General features: G+C 36.4%; 1 protein-coding gene and 2 pseudogenes across 1 annotated transcript; all 3 read right to left on the bottom strand.

Annotated features, from left to right (window-relative positions):
• Positions 1-1,725: 1,725 nt before the first annotated feature.
• LOC148878124 (pentatricopeptide repeat-containing protein At5g39350-like) lies at positions 1,726-2,835 on the bottom strand (annotated as a pseudogene).
• Positions 2,698-3,950, bottom strand: LOC148878123 (pentatricopeptide repeat-containing protein At2g03880, mitochondrial-like; annotated as a pseudogene).
• A 14,031-nt stretch (positions 3,951-17,981) lies between these two features.
• Positions 17,982-20,861, bottom strand: LOC148878122 (cysteine-rich receptor-like protein kinase 25). Its single transcript, XM_088971757.1, has 5 exons — positions 20,357-20,861; positions 20,068-20,202; positions 19,602-19,723; positions 18,440-18,589; positions 17,982-18,263 (listed from the first exon to the last, which is right to left on the bottom strand). Exons 1-5 carry the CDS (start codon positions 20,859-20,861, stop codon positions 17,982-17,984), a joined length of 1,194 nt encoding a protein of 397 aa, XP_088827883.1.
• Between the last annotated feature and the right edge of the window lie 443 nt (positions 20,862-21,304).

Genomic DNA, 21,304 nt, shown 5'->3' with positions numbered 1-21,304 from the left:
TGGCCGAGCTAGGCAGGTTAGGTGACGAGCTGATCACAATGTCAAGCTGCCTTTTAGGTTCCAAGTTGACCAGAGGGCCAAGCTGCCTATTAATTGCTGAGCTGACCAGAGGGCCGAGCTGCCTATTAGTTGCTGAGCTGACTAGAGGGCCGAGATGCCTGGTGGCAAACTGGATTGATTGTTGAGAATCGTAGTTCTGTAGAGACCTGCAAGGAATCACTATCAGAGGACCCGGGGTGGCTAACCCAACGAGGTTGCTCCGATGCTTAAGTCAGTACTCTCATAATAGATTGCGAGCTAAAAATCACAAAGTATGAGAGCTAGAATATGCTTACTTGCCCCCCTCATGTCATTGGGGTTGTGCCTTTATATAGGCATTGTTTGGCGTGGGTTTCACGCACCATATCCGAAATTTTCAAGAAGTCACCTAAATGGTCTGAGATTCCCAGAGGCAACCGCATGCACGTTGACCACCCTTCGGATTGTTCGGCATGTGGGCCAACTTTCAAGGATCATATGAGTGTTAGGATATGCATGCCGAATTTGTCGGCGAGCACGTCTCATAGGTCGTCGGGTCGGCACCTGTGCCAGGCCGCCAGTTCGTGCGTGGCCATTGGTTCATGGGTCAAATGGTCTAATCATTCATCTCAAATAGATAACCTTTATGATTAAAAAAATAAAAAATTAAAAAGTTAGAAACATAATTAAAATAAAAGGCCAAAAACCATTGTCCAGGTCAACGAATCGACGACCATTTGGTCCAATCCGGTTTTCAAAACCCTGATAAATACAATAACTGCAATAAATTAAAATTAAAAAGTTAAACAATAGTAGTATATATAAATATATAACAAAAATAGATTTATACATAATTATTGAAAATATATTTATCAAAACAACATAATAAATAATTATTAAAAATACAATAAATATTAATTTTAGTATATATAAATATATAATAGATATAGATTAAGATTGTAAAATTATTACTAATAAGTTTTAACTTTTTTGAATCTTATTTTCTAGAATATTAATTGATATAAGTGAAATTACTTATTTAGAATATTATTTAGTTATTTAAATAATATCATTATTTAAATTTTTAAATTGAATTTAATAATCCGTAAAGTTATAATTGATACTATTATGACATAATTTCGTAATTAATAGTACAAATATTAAATTATTATTAATTCAAATATTATGAAATCTAATATCATTATTTTTTTACTTTAAGATTTGTTTTTAAATTTATTACATAATTTTGTTATTTTAACAATTTAAAATTTAGTTATGGTAAATACTTCATTATTTAAATATTTAAATAACTATGATAGGACTTCAATGGTTTCCTTCATCATCATTTCTTCTTATAGTTAGAATATGAAAAATCTTCATCATCACTTTGTTATTTTAACAAGATTTGTTTTTGAGCTGCATATTTCAGCCAATGGGTTGGAGATGTGCCTATTGGGTCCATTTATTTAATTGGAAATTCATAGGCTTAAAACTAAGATGCAGCTTGGGTTGGGCAAGCCCAAAAAACAAAAGATTCATTACCAGCAGAAAAATACAAAAAACAAATTACAGATGCAACTACTGCTAAATCTATTTTTGTCATATGATTTATAATTTCTTTTTAGGTTATTCCTGCTTTGCTTCAAATAACCTATTTTGTCTACATTCATCTAAATTAGAATGAAATACAAAAGTCAATAAAAATGCAATTTAAAAGTCTATTCTCCATTCAAAATACTTTTCTACCAAAAAGAAAATTCAATACATTTGAATCACAAATTAATACATCTTAATTTCAAATTGATACATCCTTTAATGTAAATTTCATCATCCATTCTCAAAACTCAGAACACTGATTTACAAGAACTCCCAAAATCAAATTCTTCTTTAGCAACACTCAATGGTTTCAACAGAAAATCGTATTCTTTTTGGAAACAGCAGCATAGAGGATCTCTCACCATTAAGTTCCCATTTCTTGGGTACACTAAAACCCGGTAGTTTTCTCAGTTGTTTCCCTTCCATTTCAGATCTCAACCTATAGGCGTCTGTCCACCTTCCAGTTGCTGCATAGATGTTAGAAAGCATCACATATGAATTGGAATTTTCTGGATCTATTTCAAAAATCCTTTACCCAATTTCTTGGCCAAGCTTGATGTTGCCATGGATGCAGTAAAAGCACCCAATAAAGATTCAAGCAAGCTTGCAAAAGGCTTAAATGGAAGACTCTTAACAAGGTCAAATGCCTCATGCAAATGACCTGTTCGGCCAAGAAGGTCATCCAAGCAAGAGTAGTGCTCCACCCCTAGCTGCATGCCATGTTCTACAATATAATTGAAAAGCATCCGGCCTTTGTCAAGTAAGCCTGCATGGCTGCAAGCTGACAAAATACTAACAAAAGTAATGTCATCATTTCCAATTCCAGAGTTCCATCTATGAGAAAAGAGAGTGTAGCTTCATCATTACCATGCATCCCATATGAATTGATCATTACACTCCAAGATATGGCATCCTTCAAAGCCAAAAAATAAAACAACTTTCTTGCAATAAAAATGTTTCCACATATGGAATATAAATCTACAAGGGTGTTGTAAATGAGTATGTCTCAAAATCCTTGCAAATGATGTAAGCAATTATGCATTGTAAGAGGTTCTGACTTCTTAATTAAAGACAAGCTGAGATCAAGGTCAAGATTGTTATATGGTCAGGTTCAACTTCTGTTTGAAGCAATTCATAGAATGTGGCAACTGCATTTTGGGAATTTTTGCTCTAGACATGCAAAGCCATCATAGTATTCCACATAGAAATGTTGCTCTTATGGAATAACTCACCCAGCTATTAAAGTATTCCATGAAACTACATTCCTCATTGCCATCTTATGGAATAACTCAAGGGAAGAAGAAAGTTGTTCACAATCAGAGTAGCAAGCTAATAGTGAATTTAATAAATTAATATTTGATTCAAATCCATTTCGAAGGATAAAAGCATGGGCAGATTTTCCCAGATGAATGTCATCTAATTTGTTGTAGGCTGAAAGAATAGTAACTATGGAGACTGCATCTAGAATCAAGCTTGTGATCTGCACGTTGCGAAATGCAGCCAAACATAAATCCAAAAACCCATTTCATACATATCCTGAAATCATTGAATTCCACGACAAGAGGTTTTTCTTAGGAATATCATCAAAGAGAAGTTCAGCAGAATTTATATCTCCAAGTTTGGCATACAATGATATAAGGGCTATGATCACAGAAATTTGATGCTCCAAACCATGTTTAATTCTAGAGGCATGAAATAATTCTCCATACCAAAAGCTACCTAGGTAGTCTAAGGAGGTAAATATAGATATATATGTGATTGAATTAGGTAGCATATTTCCTTGGAGCATCAACCAAAAAAGTTCAAAGGCTTCACTGGATCACTTATTCTGTGTATATGCAGATATCATGGTATTCCAGGCAATAACATTCCTCTTAGGTAGTAAATCCTTTATTAATTACTATACACCCAAATGTCCCATATGACAACTACTCTTAGCTTTTTCCCTACTGTACTATCCCCACCTTTGAAGAGTCTAAGACACTATTAACAGTGTTTTGTTTCAGATTCTACAGTTTTCTTCCCCACCCTAACCTTTTGTTGGACTTGGACCCTTCTCAAGTATTATTAATTTTTTTTCAGTGAAATATTTGAGCTATACTTCTGTTAGAGATAAATCCACACTGGCCACGTCATTAGTTAGATAACAACAATAATTTGTTATCTGTGGACTTATCAATCCCATATAACAATTATCTTGTTATCAACTTATGATAACCATTATCCTATTGTACTTATCATTTTATCTGTACATTTAAATTTTGAACTCTATATCTTCACCTATATAAACCCATGTAATCTTTGCAATTTATTCAATGAGAATTCACCACTTTCATTGACTCTCGTTTGGTATCAAAGCCCTAGAAGACTAACGTCATGTTTGCTCAAAGTTCTTTGATCAACTCTCAAGGTGAGTCCTCTTCTAGAAATAACGGATTGGGTACTCTATCCAGTTTCATGAATTGTCATCACAATTCACATAGATAGATACAACTATCTCTTATGGTCTATGCAAATTCTCCCTGCATTCAATGGGTATCGACCGACTCATTGGATATATCGATGGATCACTACCATGTCCATCAAAATTTCTTCCTGGAACCAATGATCAACAGATCAACCCCGAATTCACCTCATGATATGAACAGGATTAGCACATATTGAGCTGCCTTCTTTCTTCTCTCACAGAGCATGTTCTTGCTCAAGTCATAGGATGCAAAACTTCTAAGTATGGGACAGGCTCAGCCGTTTATTTTCCTCCACTAACAAATCCATGATCCATGATTTGAAGCTAGAGTTAGCACATATTAAAAAAGGCAATCTGTCAATTGTAGATTATATTCAGAAAATCAAAGGGATTTCTAATGCTCTTGCTGCTTCTAATTACTTTATATCAGATTCAGCTCTTATTCACTATCTTTTCGGTGGTTTGCCACCAAAGTATGACACCTTTGTTATCATAATTATTGCTCGTTTGGATGATTTGACCATGCCAGATGTGCAGAGTTTACTTCTTATTTTTGAGAAGCGCTTAGCTCGCCATGCTAATGTTGCAAGTAAGGGGGGAATACCTCTGGACACTCACAACAGTATTATTCAAACAAAACTTGACTGTTCTCTTTTTCGGACAACAAGAAACATCTCAACAATGGTTCTAAACGACCCAATGGTAAGGATACTCCTGTTGTTTGTTAGATTTGTGGATATGTTGGACACACTGTTGCCACTTGTAGGAAATATCTGGAGCTTCTAGGGATGAAGAAATTTTCCATCAAGAGCGCCAATGTGGCTTCTCGCACTACCTCTTCTGCAAGGTCTTCTCGTGACTCAGTCTGGTATCCGGATTCTAGTGCCACTAATTACCTTACTGTAGATCTCAATAATTTGTCCTTACATAATCCATACAATGGTTCTAAGGAAACCATTGTTGGTAATGGTATGCATTTACCTATCTCTCACATTGGTTCTTCCACTATTCACACTTCCTCTAGATCCTTTGATTTACAAAATATCTTGCATGTACCTCAAATCACTAAGAATCTATTGCTAGTGAACCAATTCTATAAGGATAAAGATGCAATGTTTATATTTGATGCTTGTGGTTTTCTTGTAAAGGATCGGATGAGAGGGAAGACTCTCTTGAAAGGACCAATTAAAGATGGCTTATACAAGGTGCAATCCATTTTTTCTAGCAGCCCTGCAATTTTGATTGGAGAACGCACCTCCAAGATGTTTGGCATTTGCGTTTGGGGAATCATAGTCATAGGATTACTTCTCACTTTATTTCCAAATACGATTTACTTGTTTCCAATAAAATTTTTTCCTTCTGTATGGCCTATCCTAGAGGGAAAGCTTATTCTCTTCCTTTCTCTTCTCATAATTCAGTTATTACGAAACCATTAGAGTTAATTTTTTCTGATGTTTGGGGTCCTGTGCCCACCACTTTGGTTGAAGGATTTAAATACTATTTACCTTTTGTGGATGCTTTTAGTAAATCTATTTGGATATTTCCTATGACTGCTAAATCTCAGGCACCATCCTTATTTATTTCATTCAAAAATCATATTAAAAATTTATTGGATTGTAAAATCAAGGTTGTTCAGACTGATGAAGGAATAGAGTATAAGCCTCTTACTGATGCTTTTTATTCTATGGGGATCTTTCATCGGCATTCCTGTCCTCATACGCACCAACAGAATGGTATTGCCGAATGCAGACATCGTATTATTGTGGAGACAAGCCTAACTCTCATGACTACTGCTTTTGTTCAGCAAAACAATACTCTGCCGAATGCTGAGTATATTAAATTCATTCTTATTGTTTACATTGCCAAATTTCTCTTTAGATAAGTGAGAAACAATACTTGCGAATTGAGCGGGGTGACAATGAGTTGGATCAAGTGAATCTGGATATGATTTAGCCTAAAGCTGACCTGAAAGTATGGAAACATCATATTGGTCTAGAAAGTATTCAAAATACAAAGAAAAAGGGAAAAGGTCAGGCCTGTATGATGTCAGATCGACAACTGTGCTATCGGAAAATGTAATTTTCTAGCACTTCACCCATGGAAACAAATGAGGAAACAAATGGAAACAAATGAGGAAAGAAGAGCAGACTACGCACTGATGATTTCTGGTTTAGCTTTTTAATTTTACTTTGCTTGGCCCGCTGGCCAGATGATTTGGAAATCCCCTATTTTTTAACAGTGATTTCAAAATCCAGATTTTACCCCTGTTTTCCTTTTCTCTGTTACCCATGTTTGGAGAACGGCAAAGATATTGGGCTGCTCTTATGGGCCATCCATTCTAATTTTGTAGTTGTAAGAATCACTTTAAAAAAGGGACTTGGCCTAATCATAGAAATAGAATCATTTTATTTTCATTTTTCCTTTAGAGTAGAATTTTAACTAAACATAGCCTAAGTTTTAACCAAAATATTTCAATTTATTTTTTCCTCCATACTTCTCTGTTAGTGGACTGCTACCTAGACATGGAGTCAGAGAGAGAGAGACGAATCAAAGATATCTAATATACCAATTTAGGTGTAATATCCAGAGATGCTGAAATGATAACATATCCTATTTTAAGATATGACTTAGGTGACCAAGGTTCAAATCTTGGAAACAGCCGCTTTATGTATCTGCAGAGGTAAGGCTGTGTACATCTGTCCCTCCCTAGACCCTGAGACACAGCATTGGCTATAGCTTCATGCACTAGGCTTCCCATTTAAGTATTTATAATGACAAGAAATAGTTTAAGTAAATAAAATACAGAAATAGAATTTACATAAAAAGAATGTGCTTAATAAACTAAAAAATAATAACGCAGAAAAGGATTATTGATCAGTAAAGAGGAGCAGACCTCATTATATGATGGAAAAAAGTAATTGAATGGACACAGTGGGTGCTGAAGAGTGAAATGAACGAGCCTCTAGTTAACAGAAATAAGCACATATAAGAAAATGATAAACTTACATACCTAACCAGTTTGTAATGAATATTAAGAAAGTATAGTAGTAGGCAAAATTCCACAAATGAAATGGAAACAATCACAATAAGTTTCTAACTTTATTTAAATTCATCAACGAAAGTTACCATTTCCTATAAAAAACAGTTTCTAACCCGATCCCTATGCCATCTTATAGGAACATTATTTGACCATCCACATAAATCAAAACTGACAAAATTTGGATGTGTGATGGCTACCAAATTGGGTCCCTTAGATGTAGGAAGCATTAATGTGACCTTTTTGTCCTCCATCAAAAAAGAAAATAGAATCAAGGTTTGAAAACAAGGAGAAGAAAACTGCTTAGTAAAACTTAACTTACTCTATAGTTGTTAAAACTTAAAACCATTCAAAATAAATTAAAAAATAAAAAACAAATGTCTTTTAGAGGTTCCAGTGGAAATAGTTTGGCATTATTTTCAGGGCCTATTGGTCATGAAAACTTCGTACAAGTAGACATTACAGCAATTGTGCTAGGACTTAGGGTGGTTAAAACATGAAACCTTCAAAATCTAGTATTGGAATGGGATAGGGCTGTCAATGGTTTGGGTCTGCCTGACAGAAGCAAACCAACCAAACCAATTATGTTGGTTCTGTAATTTTGTCTCAATTAATAATTGGGTTGGGTCTAGTTCTTGTTGTTCCAAACTAATTTAGACCTGAACCAAGTATATAATTAATAGTATATAAAGGTCTCCTGGTTTCTTGTAATTTTTGTTATATTTTATGTACGAAAAGGTAAATTTCATAGAGAGTACATAAGACATTTTAGTTAAAAACAATTGTTTTACCAGCATATAAACACTTAAGCAGTACTATTTTATTGTCATTTTTATAATGTTAGATAATCAAAATAAAGTCTTAAGTTGTTATTGTCGTAATTAATTATAGATGTCAAGCTTAATTGGGTCTGGTCCAACTATCCCCGATTAACAATTGGTTCTGGTTCTGAGTCCAAGTTATGGAACTGATTAACAACCAGTTTGGGACTGGTACACCCTGTCCCAAACCAGGCCCAATCCATTGAAAGTTCTAGGAGGAGATTCTAAAGTAGTGGTGCAATGAATAAATAACCAAAATTTGACTCCATGGCCATATAGAAACACAAGGTAGGAAATTATTTTTACTGGGGTAATGTATTTACAGATCAACAAATGGATTGGCTGACATACTGGAAAAAAAGGGGTTGGTAGAAATCATTTTTACTAGGGTATGCTGGGGGAGCTTAATGTAACAGCAACATTTCTCTTTTTAGGTGATGCCCGGATCCTCTTTGAACACTCATCATTCCCTTGGGGAGTATGGCTTGTCATCTCAACTGGTGAATGAATGAAGCTGAGGTAAACAAATACATATCCTAATTAAAGATATGAAATTGATAAACAATGATGAATAATATATATCGCTTGCCAATATATTCAAATATTAGAAATCATGAAATTGATAAATAGACAAATAAATCACGAAAATACACTAGACACAATAAGAACACTTAAATTAAGTAACACATGCAGCTGCCTAGATATGATAACAGACCTATTCAAAAATAATCAAACAATAAAAACTCATTAAATATAAAACAAAAAAAAAATGAGAACAAGGGTTGATTTGAGTTGGATTGGAGGTCTTATCAGGGTTAGCTCAGGATTGAAAACATGGGTTCAATTTAACTTCAGGTTGGGTTAGGCTTGAGTCCTTGATCAATTTAACCCAACAATTGTAAGTTAATCAAAGGCTAGGTTTTTTGGTGTGAGACAAATATAATACTTTTGAATCACCATAGCTTTGTCTATATATTTACATAGTGTTAAGCTAACTGCTAAGTATTAACTCTCAGTGTAAGAAGTGAAGAAATTAACTAGGCCAACTTGAACCTGACTTGAGTCCAACCCAAATTAAGTATTAACTCTCAAAGGTGTACTTATAGAAAGTTATATGTAAATAATTTCACTGTGAAATTAAGATAGAAAGTATTGCAGCTTAGGCATTATGACACAGTGTTGGTCAAACTAACAGGAAATTAAGAAAGTTATATGATGTACAGAGCAATCGCTTTTAAGCCCCCTGGAGGTATCCTATGTACAGGGCAAAGATTCAAAAATCCGATTGGTTCTGAAAGCTTTTATTCCAACTAAATAATCACCTGAGTAACAGGTTCCTTAGTTCCTTACTGACCGACAAGGTTTCAGGCTAAGCTGAAGCTCACACTATAGGTGAAGTCAATCAGACAACCCAACTTGACGATTGGGTTTTGACCAATTTCAAGTCAGGTTCGAGTTATGCTGTCAGTATTACTGGTTTTGTGTTCAACATGTGTGCTTTGAGTGGGACTGCTCAAGTCTATCTTGGAGGGGCCCATGGACCTTATTCCAGAGTCATATTTCACAATGTAGATATCTCAGTAATTATGCTTCCAACAGGATGGGATGCCTGGAATTAGAAGAGCCAAGAGTAAGATATCATCTCAGATCTCACTTCTTTATATTCTGCTATTGTATCAGAACACTAGCTAGCTACTTCAATAACATCCTCTCGTGCTATAATTTCAGATACAAGTTTACATACGCAGAAGCTAATTGCAGAGGATCAGGGTCAATCACTTCTAATGGGGTGGCATGGGAAAAGAAACTCAGTAGATTAGAGTTGCAAGCTTTGACAAGTCTATCTTTCATTGACCAAGAAGGATGGTTTGCCAAACAACCCTGCAGTCTAGTTTTGCCATTTTGTTCTGTTTAGTACCATATCCATCATTAATAAGGATTCTTAAATTGTTTCTTATTACCTCCACCCAATTTTAGCTTCAAAATGCTAAAATATACAAATGAATGATGGCAGGATACAAGGAGGATGCATATTGTGAATTGAATCCATATGAGAATAGTTGAAATGGCAAAACTGAATGACTGACTGCTTTGTCACACTATAAATAGTCCTGTTTTCTCAATTTTTCTTAAGTTATTTAAAAGTGATTCTTGAATGTTTGTTTTTCTACAACTCTTGATAGAAACCAAATGCAGAATCTAAATGGCAGATGGATTCACTAGCATAAATTCAACTGGAGCAAAAGAAGAAGCATATAATGGACTTATTCGATGAAACATAAAGAATTTAGCAGCTGCCGTAATAAAAGATGTTGGCATTTTCTACCAATTTAAATAAACTGAAAGCATAACATCACCCTACAATTCTTTATCTACCGATTTAAATAAACTAAAAACAACCACCAAAACACACACACACACACACACACACAGAGAGATCACCGGGTAATGTGTGAATAGTGCAACCCTCTGAGATCGAGAGCCCAAAGGATGCAAGAGAAAGATTTGTATAGAGAACATATTTGTTGGTACAGAACCAAACCAAACGGTGAGATCGACCGAATAGAAAGAGATAGAGAGGAGAGAGAGAGAGATTTACCTATGGTCGGATCCCGTCCAATGGTGTTAAGCTCGGTTTAGAAGGAGACGACGGTGGTCTGAAATTCGATTGAGAGAGGAGATATATACAGAGAGGCAGGAAGAGAATGAAATGTTTTAGAGGGAGAATGAAATGAGAAGAGGAAGAGGCGCTGGGAATGGGAGGAAACCCTATGCAAGTCGCACAGATCCTGTACAGCGGCAATTGATGTATCTTCTTTAGTGGCAGTTTTAAATGACTGCCGCTAAAGACCAATATTTTTAGCAGCGGCTCCTATTCGGCCCCCTCATAAACTACTGCTATAAATTATTATTTTTTTATAGAGAACAGTCCCACATCTCCGATTCTCATAATTCCAACCTTGCCGGTTACTTCCAAATATAAACGTAACAACTCGCAGCAATTTTCTTCATCATTCAATACTATAAGAGGAAGAGGACGAGGTCGTGGGTTTCCCCAATATAATCATCAATGTTTTTCAAATCAATCTCAACAATATTTTTGAGGGCATAGAGGTAATAGCAATATAATTTACCAAACGTGTAATAAAGGTCGACATAGTGCTCTTCAATGTCAACGAGTAAAGTGTACTTTTGGTTTTGCTAATGATAACACATACAATGAACTATCTGCGTTTCATGGAGGAATAAGTATACTTTAGTATCAGAATTCCCATAATGAAAATAGCTTCAACCCTAACTGGTATCCAGATTTAGGAGCTATACATCATATGACCCCAATTTTGGACAATCTGTAAATTCGAACTGAATATACTGGGGCCGATCAAGTGAAGGTTGGGAATGGTCAAGGTTTGCACATTCAACATATTAGATCTTCATCTATGATATTTGATCAACATGCATTTTCTTTGAAAGATATTTGTCATGTTCCATCTATCTGCAAAACTTATTATTTGTTAGTCAATTTATAGAGGATAATGATTTATTTTTTGAATTTCATCGTGATTGTTGTTATGTGAATGACTATTTGGGGAGAATCCTACTACGAGGGGTTAGTAGAGATGGCTTATACAACTCCCCTTCTTTGGCCACCATAACACCACGGGCTTTTGTTGGTAAATGGACTTCTATTCACGAATGGCATCTTCATCTCGATCATGCAGCTCTACGCACGTACGACAAGTCAGTTCAAAATTTGGTCTTCCTTTTGATAGATCTAGAACTAGTCAATCAATTTGTGAATCATGTCAAATGGGTAAGAGTCATAGGTAGTCTTTACATTCTTCCACTTCTCAGTCCATGCGTCCTTTAGATTTATTTATTTTTTTTATGTATGGGGCCCAACTCCCATTAAGTCAAATAGTGGATATTCTAATTATGTTATTTTTGTGGATGATTTTTCAAAATTTTCTTGGATATATCATATGGCTCAAAAGATAGATATATTTGAGATATTTCTTAAGTTTACGAGACATGTTGAAGTCCTCTTTGATGCTAAGATCAAAACGTTTCAATCTAATTGGAGTGGCAAGTATTGTCACTTATCTCGCTGCCTCGACTCTCAAGGAATCACTCATCGACTTGTCTGCCCTCACACTAATTAGCCTTATCTCTACTAGCCACCTCCAAGATCTCCTTCTCCTTCTAGGCTGATACAATAGAAACTGCTATCTTCTTGATCAAACTGCTGCTCACTATGGTTCTCAATATTATATTTCCTTACGAGAAGCTTTTTCACACTAGTCTAGATTATTCTATGCTCCGCTGTTTTGGGTGTACTTGTTATCCTTTCTTGCAGACATACAACAGGAACAAATTTATGTTTCGATCTCTCTAATGTATTTTCATTGGCTATAGTGCTTCTCACAAAGGCTATAAGTGCCTTCATGTTCCTACAAGGCGTACATTCATTGCTCGTTGTATTGTGTTCGATGAAACTATTTTTCCAAGAATTGACAACCCCTCATCTATCACTACCACTACTCCTACCGATGTATACATCTCTGCACCAATCTCACAGCAGCCCTCATCTACTGCTCCTCCTGCAGAAAGTTTCAGTTTTGTCTCGATCTCTCCTGGACTTCCTCAACAGTCTTCTTCGCCATCACCGATTAATTCCATTACCAGTACCTCACCCCCTTTTGACCGACCACCACAATATCAAAGTATTTAGGAGTTGTTAGATCACACTAAAGTTGTACAACCACCTACTCGATCTCACTCTATGTGTACCAGATCTATGGATGGTACTCTTCTGCACTCTCACACTGCCACGAGGTACCTCATACCATCTGCTCTTCTAACTCTTCTCTCCAATGAAGAACAGGAACCAAAATCTTTTTCCCAAGCAACAAAGTCTAAACAATGGTGTGTGGCAATGCAAAAAGAATATAGGGTGTTAACCAATAACAACACTTGGTAGTTGGTTTTGTATGATCCATCAATGAACATTGTTGGAGCTAAATGGGTCTACAAAATCAAAAAGAAGGTTGATGGCTCTATTGATTGCTACAAAGCCCAGCTCATTGCCCAAGGTTTTCATCAAGTTCCAGGTGTTGACTACTTTGACTTTCAACCCTATTGTCAGACTAGTTATCGTCCATACAATTCTATCTCTTGCAGTCTCTCATAACTGGTAGGTGCATTTATTGGACATTAACAATGCCTTTCTACATGGAGTACTCGATGAGGACATTTATGTTCATCAACCCAAAGGGTTTGTTGATCTAGCACATCCTACTCATGTCTGTAAACTGCACAAGGCTCTCTATGGTCTCAAATAGGCACCCTGAGCATGGTACTCTCGTTTGAGTTCTATTCTTTGACAAATGGGTTTTTGGAACTCCACAGCGATCCATCACTAGTCATTTTCAATACTGGTAACACAATGATGATTCTACTTGTGTATGTCGATGATATCATCTTAACTGGGAACTCTTCCACTATTGTAGCCAGTTTCCTCAAGTCCTTATTTGTTGTGTTCCCTCTAAAAGATCTGGGTCTAGTACACAATTTTTTGGGCATCGAAGTAAACCGCTCCCCTAGCGATCTATCTCTCTCTCTCTCTCTCATAGTGATATATACTGGAGTTGTTGCATCGCACAAATTTAGAAGGAGCTAAACCAATCTCTTCACCCATGGCTACCTCTAGTCGATTGTCTAAAGATTCTGGCACACCATTACCTAATCCGACCAAGTATTGGAGTATAGTAGGAGCTCTCCAGTATGTAACCATTACTCGGTCGGACATTTCTTTTGTGGTCAATAAAATTTGCCAATTCCTTTAGTCTCCAACTGATGAACATTGGGAGGCAGTAAAAAGGATCCTCAGATATATCAAAGCTACTCTTTCTCATGGTCTTCTTTTCTGGCCTTCTTCACCACACCAACTAATCACTTATACTAATATTGACTGGGCAAGCTGTCCAGATGACCGGCAGTCCACTAGAAGCTACACCGTCTATCTTGGTTAAAATCTCATTGCTTGGAGCTTTAAGAAGCAACCAAAGATAGTCGGCCCATTCCAGTACCGATTTTGAGTTTTGAGCCCTTGCAAATGTCATCACCGAGCTCTTATGGATTCAATAATTACTCGAGGATCTCAGCTATTCAACTCCTCCACCTATCATCTGGTGTGACAACATGGGGGCTACACACCTAGTTGCCAATCTTATTTTTCATGCATGCACCAAACATGTTGAAGTTAGCTTCCATTTTTTCATGATCTCACCACTCAGAAAAACTTTACATTCGGTACATACCTATAGTAGATCAAGTAGCTGATGTATTCACTAAGCCACTCTCATCTTCAAGATTTTTTCATCTCAGATTCAAGCTTCACATCGCACCATTCAGCTTGCGGGAGGATGATAGCATACATAATCATGGACCTGTGCATGGCCCATGCACGAGTCCAAATCATGTAGGCTCTAGACTCACTCCATTTGAGAGACCTAATCTTATGGACTCTCCTAGATAACTCTCTCATCTAGGATAACTCTCTCCTACTTTCTATCCTAGATAACTCTCATCTAACCTAGATAAATTTGTGTAAGTGTAAAACTGTATTTAATCTTATCTCTTTACATACCAAAATAAAAAAAAAAATTAAAAAAATTAAGGTTAGCCGAATCATTATTTTTTATTCTCTATTGTCTCTTTTACTGCTATTATTTTTATCTTTCTTGCTGTTCTATCTTTGAGCATGGAGAGCAGAAGAAAGAGCAAGATCAACCGAAGAAGAACATTAATAATATATTGAGCCATTGAAACAGTATAGGAAGAGTTTCAAGGATTGATGCATGGGAACAGCTTACTGATGATTTAAATAGGTGCATCCGTGCATGCTTTGATTGGCTTGAGGAGGAGCATGGAATCTCTCGATATATAGCATTTGATTATCATATAATTAAGTGTATTGACTATAATGCCCCCGTACGTACTGATATGCTCTCCTATTCAGTCTTAGCTTTCATCAATCATCTGCACCATGTTGTAGTTGCAAAGATTCAGCAGCAGATCTACCTGCTCGTGGTTTTAATATTATAATTTTAACATGCACGTATGTTGATATATATATATATATATATATTTGATCACTCTCTGCGTAAGAAACTTGAAAATAATAGCAAGAAGCAACCTTAGCTTGCACTCTTTCTATTTTCTCTAGGAGATTCAACAGGGGTGTGACAACAAAAGCAAGCTGGGTATTATACCTACATGCACTAAGTCAAATTTAATATATGATCTGTTTCAAATCATATTTGATGGAGATGTAATCAGAAATAATAAGGCCCTATAGTAAGGGTCAGAAGTCAAACCGGAATTTTCCATTTTTTCATTAACTTCGAATTGTTTCTGTTTTGACTCAAAGGAATTTTTTCTTGAATCGAATGGCTGTCATGTCAAAAGATTGTTGATTGCAACTTCAAGTAATTTTGCACCCGGTTCTGTCTTGCACATATTTCTAGCTATGATTTACATCCCTCCTTGGTATAAAATTTGTATATATTTTTTTTGTCTCATTTGCATTTACTGAGAATGCAAATTTTGCATCCTACAAACTGATTCAAAATTTGCACATCTTTCTCTTACATCAATTATCTCTCATATAAAGTGAAGATCACATCATCTTCTTCCTTTCACACTCTCAAACAATAAGCCCCTCCTACTTCCATTCTCTTTCAAATAAGTAACCACCACTTCATTTGCTTGTTATTTTACTTAAAAGCAAATAAGATAAAGTCAAATCTGAAGCAAAAAAAACATAAACCATAATTTACATTGCCTATTTGCACTCCCATACACCAGTGCCAGACAAATTGCAATGACTAACTCATGGTGCATCAGTTGGTACGTTCTCTGTCTGTTTGCAAGGAACATTGGGGTCAAATTCCATTGTCACCAGAGTTGGGAGGTTACTCTGTTGTATAAACTCAGGAAGAACAAGAAAAAGAAAAAAAAGAGGAAAAAAGTCTATATGGAATGCCAAAGGGGTGGATGATACCACCAGAAACCATTATCAAATAGACCTAATTCCCACCAATGTACCAAATGACCAAAAAAAAAAAAAAACACTGAGCTTTGATCTTAGGCCCCATTTGCTATTCAGGAAGTTATTTATATGGGTAAATGCACTTACCCGAGTAAGCGGGAAATACTTACCCAGGTAAGTGCATTTACCCATGTTCTTTTATTTCTCATGTAAATAAGAGAATGATCATTTTAACCATAAAAATTCATTATTAAAAAGGACAATTTTGTCCCATTCAAGTGTTGACAACTTCCCCTCAAGTGGGAAAGTTACTCAGGGAAAATAAATTTTTCATAAAACTTGTATAAATCTGAAAAAAGAATATGGGTATCTTGCTCAATGGGACCAAAATCCTATTGACCAATATACCCCCATGCAAAATCCAAAAGAAAAGAAGAATAGGCCCTTAAGCATAGCAACCATGTCGAAAACTCTGATTAGGATATATCAAAAAGCTTGTCAACAAATGATATGAGTAGAACTCTAAGGGGGCATATGTTTAATAGAGTTTGAGAGGGGGGAAAGTTGGTCAATGAGATTTTGGTACCCATTGACCAAGAAAACCATGTTCTTTTTTCAGATTTATGTGCGGACCTGAGAAAATTAATTTTCCTAGGTATCACTTACGCATATCTCTCATGTGAATAAGTAACTTTCCCACCTGAGGTGAAAGTTGCCAACACTTGAATGAGACAAAATTGCCCCTTTCAATAATAGACTTTTATGGTTAAAATGGTCATTGGCTTATTTACTTAGGAAATAAAAGAACATGGGTAAATGTTGTTACCCGAACACGTGTTTCCTGGGAACCACTTACCCGGATAACTGCATTTACTCGGATAAATAACTTAACAAAAAGCAAACAGTGCCTAAATGATTTGCCAATCACATATGTAGATAAAACAAATCTGCACTTACTAATTAAAGTAGAAGCTCCTTGTAATTATACACCCACTGGCCATATCACGAAGAATATGTGGTTCCAAGGAATGGATCACATGCCTCCGATTTTTGCATTTGACTATTCCTGGCAAAAAAGTTGACCAAACCCGTGAATCCGACTCAACCCAACCCAACCCAGGGTCTCACATTTAACTACTCGAATGTGAGAATGACCCAATCCGACCCACCTGGAAAAAACTGGGTTAGGTCATGGGTCAACCTATTGACCCGATTGTCAAGTCTAATTGGGACTATTTATGCATTGTTAGAAGTTTCCACTCTTTTTTTTTTCTATTTAGTCTTTACTCTTTATTGTTTATTCTTTAAATTGTTAAATGCTCAATTTTTTATTTTATTTTATATTTAGAATTTTAAGGTTAGATCCTTTAATTTTAACATTTTTCATGTAGTTTTTCTTTATTTATTTTTTTTAATTTCAGTTATTTTTTGGGATGACTCGAATTAACCCATGGGTCAAGCCTAACTTAAACATTTAAAGTTAGGGTCTAGCATTTGATAATCCAACCTAAAACTCAACCCAACCCGAAATCAACCCGAAATGTTTTAAGCCAACCCAATTGCTAGGTATACATGTGACCACTATAACATGGTTGATCATTAGTTCATTACTATTTAAATTGCTGCTTCAACGGGAAATACATGTCTATGGCAACATAGCAAATATAACGACTGAGAACTTGGCCCAGCTTGGCAAATAGGGTTTACGGGCCCAACTTCTGGGGTATAGGGCGGTTATAATGAGACCAATTAGAGATGGTTTGGCTTTAACCAATGGTAGGCGTCAGGTCTACATCTAAATACTGTAATCAGGTCGCCTTCGGATCCAATGTATATAAATTAGATGCATAATATATCATAGGATACGAGAAAGGCTTAGTGAAAATGTGAAACTTTCTATTATTATTCTATTCTATTATTGGCTGTTCACACCATCAGTACTGCTCAAGTACTATATCTCCCTTCACATTCAGTGTTCATCATGTGGTACTACGTACTACTTGCGAGGGTACAAGTCGCTATATTGTAGTTTATCTGAAGACCAGGGACTGGACGACCTTGAAGAAGTATCCCAATCACTTGCCTGCCTCTCGTGCTCTCTTTGGTGTTGTTTGGGAATCTACTTGCCCCATTGGAGAAATCAGCAGGATTTTCTTGTACACATAACAACCCAATGTGGATGCACCTTGTCACTTCATCTATGGAATAGCTATTACTCAAAGTTGGATCAATCAACTCCAAAGGACTTGCTTCGTTCCAAAGTTTCCATGCCTGCACCACCCCAATGTGAATTGAATGTGTTTCATTCATCAATCACATTTCATGAAAGTAGAAAAAGCATTTAATTTGTATTTTTTTTCTTCTCATAGATATATAACATTGCTGTTAATTAAGGGTTAATTTCTTGCAATCATGGGATACCTACTAGCTAGATAATATACACTTACGTAGTGGAGAAGGTCTTCAATTCGTTCTAGCCGATAGAAAGAGCCATTCTTTTGACCACTCACAATCTCGAGAAGAATGACACCAAAACTAAAGACATCTGACTTTATGGAGAACACTCCACTCTTTACATACTCCGATCCATATATCCACTGCATTGTATTAGAAGATAAATCAGCTAATAGAGGATGCACTCTAAACTTAATTTTGTATTTTCTGGAAAGACACCACTGTAGTAGAGCTTTGACCAATCAACCCCCAAGGTGAGGTTGAATTTTGATAAATACCTAGCTAGTGATTAATTATATATGATTGGTTATAAGTTTTTTTTTTTTTCAATATTCTAGTGGGGTTCATTTTTAGAATATATATATACTTATTCTTATTTTAAGTTCTAACAAAAAATGGAGAATTTTGAATTGAATTTGGATCTGCTGATGACATCTAGATGTTCCTGATGTGCGCATGCAATGCATGTAAGGTGTTGTTGAAAGGCTGGATGGAATTAGGGTCTAGAAACTCACTGCGTTCCAAAGATTTTAGTTGTACTTGCTTGAGTTTGGTCCACTTCAACCAGCCTTGCTAGTCCAAAATCTGCGACGGTTTCTTTGGATCTAGAATAAGTATTCCGGCAAAAGTTCAAGTATTAGATTATGCCATGCAATTTACTTGATGTTGGGTACGTACGTAACCATGGATACAAAAGCAGAATGAACTACGTACAGTTTCAAAAGCTACTTCACCAAGAAAAGGTAAAGTAAACGAGACAGTAAATTAAGAAACAAAAGATGAAAGGAACAACAGAGATAGAGAGAGTAGCCTAACCAAATAAGAAACGATCAAGGCTTGTGTTTTGCACGAACTCATAAATTAGCAACTTTTCTTCATCTTCCAAGCAGAATCCTAGAAGTTTAACGAGATTCCTGTGTTGAAGCCTGGCTACTAACGTGGCTTCATTCTCAAACTCCCGCCCACCTTGTCCCGAGCTTTTGGATAGCCTCTTAACAGCTATTTCTTGTCCACTTGAAAGCCTACCCTGAATATATATTATATATTTGGTACAAACTAATATAAGTATGAGAAACACCAAATATATGTACGTTGACATGTAAATTAAAGCATCTTCTGTTGAGAATTCTACCACTGTACTCTAGTAGGAATTACCTTGTAAACAACACCAAATCCACCTTCACCAAGCTCATTAGCAGTGGAGAAATTCTGTGTTGCAGTTTTGATTGTCGCCAAGTCAAATTGTAAGGATTCTACACTTCTAATTTCAACCATCTCTTCATACACAAAAAATACATGACCAAGCAAAAAGAAACTATATATTAATAAGTGAAAGAACAAAACAAATTCAAATATAAGAAATTCTGGGTGAAACGTGTGTTTCAGATATGCATGGGATGATAATGACGGTTCTTCATGCTAGTTTGAGAGTCGTAGCATTGAACTGCATGCGCATATACAGGTCAGGTGCTGAGCAAATATATATAGTAGAGAAATAATTAATTAATGTGATGTAGAGAGAGAGAGAGAGAGAGAGAGAATTTGAATTATTTTCCACAGGGAACTTGATTGAGTACAAGCGAAAGGCTATGATGTCATAAACCAGTATATTATTATTTACCACCATTCACTTCCTTTTTCTTCCTTCTTTTCAAACAGACGAACAGAATGATGGAGGCGGATACAACTGCTGCTACTACTGCAGCGATGGCAATAATAATAACAATAATGATTTTTGATGAGGTATGATCCTTTCCTGCATAAACAACAATATTATTTTCTTGTGATGAACAACATGCATATCATTAAGACCCATTAGGAAGCCATAAATATATCAGGAACCAAACGAGAATATCAAGAAAACTTCATATTAATTAGCGTTACCCTCTGCTATCATCTCTTATTGATACCTGGAGGAGAAGATGGAGGAGAGTGAGGTATTACAAGTACCGGAGGTGGTGGTGATGTTGGAGACAGGGGCGGTGATGCGGGGGGTGTGAGATAATAGAAAGGTATCGTATCATACCACACTAAACAGCTAGGCCTGTAATTCCGCGCCCATGTACTCAATTTACAGCATCTTGGCAAATCAGCGACGGCAGTTCTTAAGCATTTGTCGCAGTCACCTCCGGTTAAATCTGGAGTACACTGAACAAGACAATATAGATTCTGAAACGGAGTGAATTTGGCATCTCCAGTTGCAAACTTTCGATTAGAAGAACCGTAGGCTGCCTGAATAACAAGGCCATCTATCAAGTCGGATAGTACTTTGTTAAATAAAACTGGATCAGAGACGTTCACTTCGCTAAACCCCCAACCCCATGGAGAATCCTCGCTGGTAGAGAAGATATACCGATTTGCGTATCTTACCATGCACTCTGCGTACCACGTAATTGCCTCCTTATACACGGGCATCGTTTTACTACTTCTTGACTTGCAGCCTCGATGCAATCCCGACAGATGTCAGAGGTGACGTCGCCTCTACACTGAACGATAGCGTAGACTTTGTCCAGTACTCCAAGGCCAGCGGTGCCGTTATAAAAGCCGGTGGGGGAAGCTTTGGAGGAAATATTGTAGAGGAGGAAGTTGAGGTTCATTTGGAACACACTGTTCTGAGTGTAGTTGCCGTTGTTTGTACAAACGAAATTGAGGAAAGTCTGCTCAAAACTTGGATAAACCAGCAGAAAGAGCAAGAGAGATAGCAAGGTGAAGGGGTAGTAGCTTGCGGCATGAAGATGAAGAGACACATTATCCAGCCTCATTGATGAAAATCATGGGAAGAGCTTGAACGATTTTCAGTGCCAAGATGGATCATGGCTTAGGCCTTAGGGGGTTAAATAGGTATGGAAAACTTTGAA

Source organism: Nelumbo lutea, chromosome 1 (genome assembly GCF_056320005.1).
Source record: "Nelumbo lutea isolate HS-2025 chromosome 1, American lotus-T2T, whole genome shotgun sequence".
NCBI lineage: Eukaryota > Viridiplantae > Streptophyta > Magnoliopsida > Proteales > Nelumbonaceae > Nelumbo > Nelumbo lutea.
This window is presented reverse-complemented; position numbering and strand designations above follow the sequence as displayed.